Raw genomic sequence first — 6936 nt, forward strand, 5'->3', positions numbered from 1 at the left:
GTGATGTTGAGGCTCTATAAGGCAGTATTGTATTGTGCAGTATGGAGTATTGTGTGCAGCTTTAGGCTCCTTATTTTAGTAAGGATATACTGACATGGGAGAAGGTTCAGAGAAGATTCATGAGAATGATTCCAGGAATGAAAGGGTTACTGTATGAGGAACCCAAGGAGCTCTTGCGCTGCATCCCCTGGAGTTCAGGAAAATGAGGGGGATCTCATAGAAACATTCCAAATGTTAAAAGGCCTGAACAAATTAGATATGACAAAGTTTTTTCCCATGGTAGGGGAGTCTAGGACAGAGGGCATGACTTCAGGATTGAAGGACACCCACTTAGAACAGAGATGCGGAGAAATTACCTTCATCAGAGGCTGGTAAATCCGTGGAATTTGTTGCCATGAGTATCAGTGGAGGCCAAGTTATTGGGTGTATTTAAGGCAGAGATAGATAGGTTCTTGATTAGCCAGGGCATCAAAGGGTATGGGGAGAAGTCAGGGGAGTGGGGATGACTGGAATAATTGGATCAGCCCATGATTGAATGGCGGACCAGACTCAATGCGCTGAATGGCCTACTTCTGCTCCTATATCTAATGGTCTTCTGGTCTAAACCAATTATTCTCAGTCTGCAGAAGTCAGTGCTTGGATTTGAGTTTTTCCCCACTGTTTACATCAATAATTTGGGTAAAGGGACTAACTGTCACATTTCCAAGTTTGCTGGCAATATTTTACTTGAACCATGAGTACAAAGGGCACATAGGGGCTCTACTAGCATTTAAATACCTAGCCCAAGCATTCAGTGCACGAGTTCCAACTGGTTAAGTAACTACACAAGGAACAGGCAAACATGACCTATGTAATACAATGTTAGTGCAGCAACTAAGCCACTGATTAGCGACTCAGAAGCCATAGTTTAAAACCCACCATGCCATGGAATTTAAATTAATCTAATCTGGAATTCATCGACAAATTTATCATGGGTAAAAGTTTGTTGCAAAAACCAATCTGGCTGAATAATGTTCTTTAGAGGAAGAAACATGTTGTCTTTAGTGAGCATTGTCTATATGTTTATTTAATTGGAGAAAAAGCATGGAAATACCAAGCCTGTGACACCCAATTACAGCCATGTGACCCAAACATCAATGTCCCAAACATCTCGGAATGTGGGAGGAAACCCATGTAGTCATGAGGAGAATGTACAGACAGCAGCGGAATTAAACTGACACACTAGCATTGTAATTACATTATGCTAACTGCTACGCTAATGTGCTGTCCCGATTCTATTATTTATTTAATTAGCAACACACCAACTCTTCGAGCCATACTTCCCCAACAACCCGATCAACTATAACCTAATCACAGGACAATCTACAATAACCAATGAACCTACCCGGTACGTCATGGGACTGTGCGAGGAAACCAGTGCACCTGGGGAGAACCTAAGTGTTCCACAGAGAGCAAGTACAGAGACTCCTCACAGAATGGCGTTGGAATTGAACTCTGAACTCCAGAACACCCCATCTGTAATAACATCACAATAACAGCTACACTATCATGGTGCCCAATTCTAGACCTGCAGTTCAAGGACCTTTAACAGTGCCTCAAACATCCTGAAATTGGGATAAGCAAAACTACCGATCGATTGTAAAAATCCATTTGCTTGAACTGATGGTCTTCAGAGGAGGAAATCTGTCAACTCTGAATGGTGTGGCCTAGGTATCTGAGTCTTAATTCCTTAGAACTGGCCTAAAAACCCTACTCACTCCAAACATTCTGTCTACTACCCCTCCCATCAGCCGAAAGTCTGTACCACCAGGTTCAAGGATGGCTTCTAACCAGCTATTATGAGACAACTGAATGGTCCCCTATAAATGATATTGTCTCCTAGTATGATTAAAAAATAGACTCTTGATCTCACAATCTACTTCACTGACTTTGTACCTTACTGTCCGCCTGCACTTTCTCTGTAACTATTATCACTTTATCCTGTTGTTGTTTTCCCTTGTACCACCTCCACGCACTGTCTTTCTTTTTTATTTGATGCACTTTGTTGCCTTTTGCACATTGGTTGTTTATCCAATTTCTTCAGTGCATCTTTTCATTGACTTCATTGTGTTTCTTGGATTTACTGTGTATGCCGCAGGAAACAAATCTCAGTGTTGTATATGGTGACAAATACTGCATGTACTTCAATAACAATTTTACTCTAAACTTTGAAAAATAAGGATAAAGTTTTTCTCAAGCCAAATTGCAGCGGAAGCTTGCAATTTATGGTCTAAAAGGATTAGGATTAAAGTAGACTGCGAGTTTATGGTTAAGAAGGATAGGATTAAGATAGTTTTGAAGCTTACAGTCTGAGAGGTTTGGGGAAATAGAATTGTGTTAAAAAGGAGTACGAGAAGACCAAATATATAGACAATGATATGGTAGGAATAAGCTAAAACAACCCAAATTGCTCTTTTTCTTTGCCTGGTGGGCATATATATACCCAAATATACCCAATCACACAAGACCACAAATCAGAAAAGAAAACCTTTTCTTATTTATAACTGCGTCGTGTTAGATCTACTGACTATGTTATGCAATATTTAACCAAAAGCTAACCTTAAGTTGCAAAGCATTGATACTACAGAACTTCACTGATTGTGTATCATTTGGTTCAATTACTGATTAACAAATGCAATCAGACATTGCTGCTATCAGCTGTAGAGAAGCAATACTGGAACCTGTTCATTGCAGGGAGAGTGCTCTAGGGTCATCCTGATATTCCTCACAAATTGCAGCTGATGTCAGCAGAGGGGAGAACGGGTTGATGTAGCTTTGTTTCAAGGTGAAGTCATTTATTTGCAAGAGATGGAAGTATTTCACTAGGATGAGATTGTATACGCTTCAGCAGCAGACAGATGGAACGATAACCGGCTTTGCTCTTCCATGATCCAGTACCTCCTATTCAACCCTGTCTCACTTCAAACTTCTTGGGCACTGACCAGTTTCCTGTGAAAAGGGTAATATGGGCATTTGTAGAGAGATAGAACCAGTTCTGGTGCTTTTGAGTCCAGCCCTGCTTTGTGTCGCATGGCAGATTGAGAAACTAAGGCGCACAATAGCATAGCAGTTAACACAACACTTCACAGTGCGAGCGATAAGGGTACAACTCCTGACACTGTCTATAAGGACTTTGACGATTCTCTCCATGGCATGTGGATTTTCTCCGAGTGCTCCAGATTCCTCCCACATTCCAGAGACGTATGGATTAATAGGTTGTGGGCATGTGATGTTGGCACTGGAAGCATGGCGACACTTGTTGGTCATTGACATAAATGACACATTTCACTAGTCTCAATGCACATGTAAAGCTAATCTCTCAGTTTTGTGAGTTTCATGATATTCAGGGCCATCAACTCAACAAACCACTAATGTAAACATCCTTTGCTGTGAACACCAAACCCAGAACTCAAACCCATAACTGACAGCACCAGTGTCACACCTTCCTTCCTTTATACTGGCTACATCCTCTCTACACTTTCAGTAGGGTCTCAGCCTGAAACACTGACTACTCCTTTGTCTCCACAGATGCTGCTTGACCTGCTGGGTTCCTCCAGCAACTTGTGCTTTTGCCCCAGACCCCAACATCTGCAGTCTCTTTAACACCTGCAGGGTGCACTTCAATCCAAGCCAATAACCATTTAGAGCTGTAAAAACCTTGATTATAAACATCAAAACGAATTGCTTCATAAAACCTTTTACCACATTACTTAGAATAGTGTTGTATGAACAGGAAAGACTTAATTAGAAAACAATTTAATTCCTGTACACTGACCCCTATGTCACCATCAACTCTCCTTCCTCTCAAACCTGGGGAGAGATCAGTTACCCAAGGGAAAGACCTTTGCGACCTTATCTTGATTCAATGCGTCCAGCAATATTTCACATCCAATGTAACAAGCTATTCAGTAAATTACTAGGATATTTCTATGAATGAGGTTGGCAATCTGTTCATCCATTAGAGTCTGGAGAGCATAAAGTTTGCTTTCCTGTCTGCCAATTTTGGATGGGCCTGGTTTTGCAATTTTGGAAAGATGGTATGGTTGGGGTACTCATCAGAAAAGTACTGCAGCCCAAACATTTTCCAAACGCTGAAGGTGATCAGGATTTGTTCCCATTATTGCAGTTAGATAGCCCATAAAGTTCTCGCATCAATGCACCTTACCACAGTCTCTATTCTACCCTCAACTTTCACTTAGAAACACCTCAGAGACTCCGTCAGGGAAATGAAGGACCTGAATCGATTAGTTACCAGTTCAGACTCTACAATGATCTGTGCCATCACACTACTTTGAATAAGCACTAGAACCAAGATAAATGAGCTTCCACCATAATGTGATCTCCTAGAAAGTCCAGGAAAATTCTTTGTAAGCTGATCAAATTTGTGCCACTCCCATTGCAGGCAGGTACAGAGTTTTACCAGGATGCTGTTTGGATTAGAGGGTACGAACTATTAGAAAATATGGGAACAACTGTGTTATTTTCTTTTGAGTGTTGGAGGCTGAAAGGACACAGGATAGAAGTTTTTAACGTGACAGGTATAAACATGACGGTTGGAATCTAGATAGACGCGTCAAATAGAACAGGCATACATTTAAGGCGGGATGGGGAATTTGAGAGATGTGCAGGGCGTTTTTTGTAGTGTTGAAAACATTTGATAATACCATTTGAACATTATAACATTTGAAAATATTTGATGAGGCTTTTAGATATACACAAATATGTAGAGATGGAGATCTATGATCATGAGCAAGCAGAAGAGATTGAGTTTAATTAAGCACTGTGTTCGGCAAAGCCGTCGAGGACAGAAGGGTCTGTTCCTGTGCTGCACTGTTCTACGTTTCTGAAACAATGGGTAGCGGGCCCAAAGACCCTGACACTTCAACAACCAACTGTCATCTACAAGACAAACATAAACCCACACCTCCGCTAACATATGCAGCTGGTAATCACTAGATCTTGTCGAAAGATATTCCATGTACCATGTTGGGCTGTTGTAAACCGGTGAATTTAACGTTCAACGCCTTTCTGGCGTCACCCCAAGTCAGTCAGGAACCCTTTATTCTTCCAAACACCCCACCAACCCCATCCTTTTGGCGATCACTCCTAACTGCTAAGACTTCACGTCCAGATCCCTCTTCAAATTTGACTTCTGAAGCAGCGCATCTTTTCAGTATCTTATTCATTGCCTCTATCCTAGTGACGTCTCTGCAACTGACAACGGCCGACTCTCCGCAGCTGTATTTCTACTCCGATTCTAGGCTCTTGGTACCAGTGAGGTTGTCGATAGGAACAGCCAGAACGTTAAATCCCAGGGCACCTCAGCTAAATCGCATCCATGCAATTGGGAGAACAGGAATCTTCTAAAATGCTTTCCGCAAAATCCCTCGCCTCCTCATCTAACCAGACATGACCCAAGTTAACCTGGCTGCACACTGGGAATCGTCGCATCATCTGAAGCAAATAAAACAATGCTCATAACCATTTTTAAAGTTTTAAACGTCGGAAAGTACTACCGATAAAACATATCGTCCGTGTAACGCGTGGTGCAGACATGACGTACACGATCCATGAGGGGTTTAAGCTACTGTTCAGCTTGCACCACCCCGGTGAACTGAATACAAGCAGGGACAATTGCGGTGGTAACCAAACATGCCGTGGGGGCGAGGACTGGAGGAAACAGAACTAGGAAAGATAAAAACAGTCAGTGTTCTTGTGCCACAAAGACAGAGGATCATTGAAACGCTCCGCAGTAAGGCAGCCCCGGCGAGGTATACAGGGGACTCGTTACCGGTTTTTTTTTGCTTACTGAGAGAGTGGGAGAGACTGAGCCGCAGTCTGCATCCGACTGAGTGCAGGCGTTGTGTTTTTTTAAAAACGTGGTGGGGGGGGTGCTGAATTGCAGCAATTACCCAGATTGCAGCCCCGCTCTGCGTTAAAACGCAGGGTTCGTCATTGAAGCACAGAAATAGCGGTAGATTGAGAGTGGCTGGATTGAGGACCAACAACAAAAGAGATCCATCCCCGTCTCCTCTTCGCTCAGAGAGGGGACTTGGGGGGTGGGGGGGGGGAATCTCTGCCCGAGTCACTTACCCCCGCGATGAGAGATGTGCCGGCACCTGAAGATCTGGCGCTTCTTGCTGTGCAGCAGCGTCGGGCACTTGAAGAACAGAGCCGACGAGAGGATGTAACCGCCGAGAGTGGAGAGGAGGTAGAGCGTGGCTGACATTGCTGCAGTCGGCTCGGCGCCGTCGCTTCACACGGGAGAAGGAGAGAGAGAGAGTGAGAGATAGGAGGGAAAGGGATGGGATGGGTTGGGAGGGGAAAGGTGAGGGAGTGTCAACACGACGAGGAAAACCGCCGCGCTCACAAACAGCAGGCGACCGGCGCTCACCACCGCCCGGCCCACCTCCCGCGCCTGCGCGCACGGAAACCGCCGGCTCGCGCTGCCATTGGCCATTCGCCGCTGATTGCGCAGCCACCCACGCAACCACGTGCTCGCCGGCCCTAGCCCCGCCCACCCAATACAACAGCCGCCCCTCGCGCATGCGCGCCCACTTGCCTCCCTCGGGCTGCCCGTTTAACACCGTTGTATCCGCAATCAGCACCGAGGAAATAAGAGGGGAAGAAGACTTCGAACCTGCTCCACTAGTCATGGTGGATCCTTCATTGCAAAATTTCCTCAGTTTCCAAAATGCTATCCATTCTTACATCGAATACCCTGAATGAACCTCCACAGCACTGCTCTAGAGAATGGCAAAGATTCACTGTACTCGTCTGGAGACACAAACCTTGAGTTAATGCCAATCATTAAACGGTTGTTTATACAAAACCTAGTCTGTTCCTTCCACAATCCCATCAACTGCTCCACTGCACCCCAAGACAGACTCTCACTGG

General features: G+C 44.4%; 1 protein-coding gene across 1 annotated transcript in view; it reads right to left on the reverse strand.

The window, feature by feature from the left end:
- gdpd1 (glycerophosphodiester phosphodiesterase domain containing 1) overlaps positions 1 to 6420 on the reverse strand; it is a 76929-nt gene extending 70509 nt beyond the window's left edge. The window contains exon 1 of the mRNA XM_063031887.1: positions 6133 to 6420. Within this exon, the coding sequence (XP_062887957.1) occupies positions 6133 to 6268 (136 nt within the window). The 5' untranslated portion in view covers positions 6269 to 6420. The remainder of the gene's footprint in view (positions 1 to 6132) is intronic.
- Positions 6421 to 6936: the final 516 nt, after the last annotated feature.

This window comes from Mobula hypostoma, chromosome 23 (genome assembly GCF_963921235.1).
Source record: "Mobula hypostoma chromosome 23, sMobHyp1.1, whole genome shotgun sequence".
In the NCBI taxonomy this organism is placed as follows: Eukaryota; Metazoa; Chordata; class Chondrichthyes; order Myliobatiformes; family Myliobatidae; genus Mobula; species Mobula hypostoma.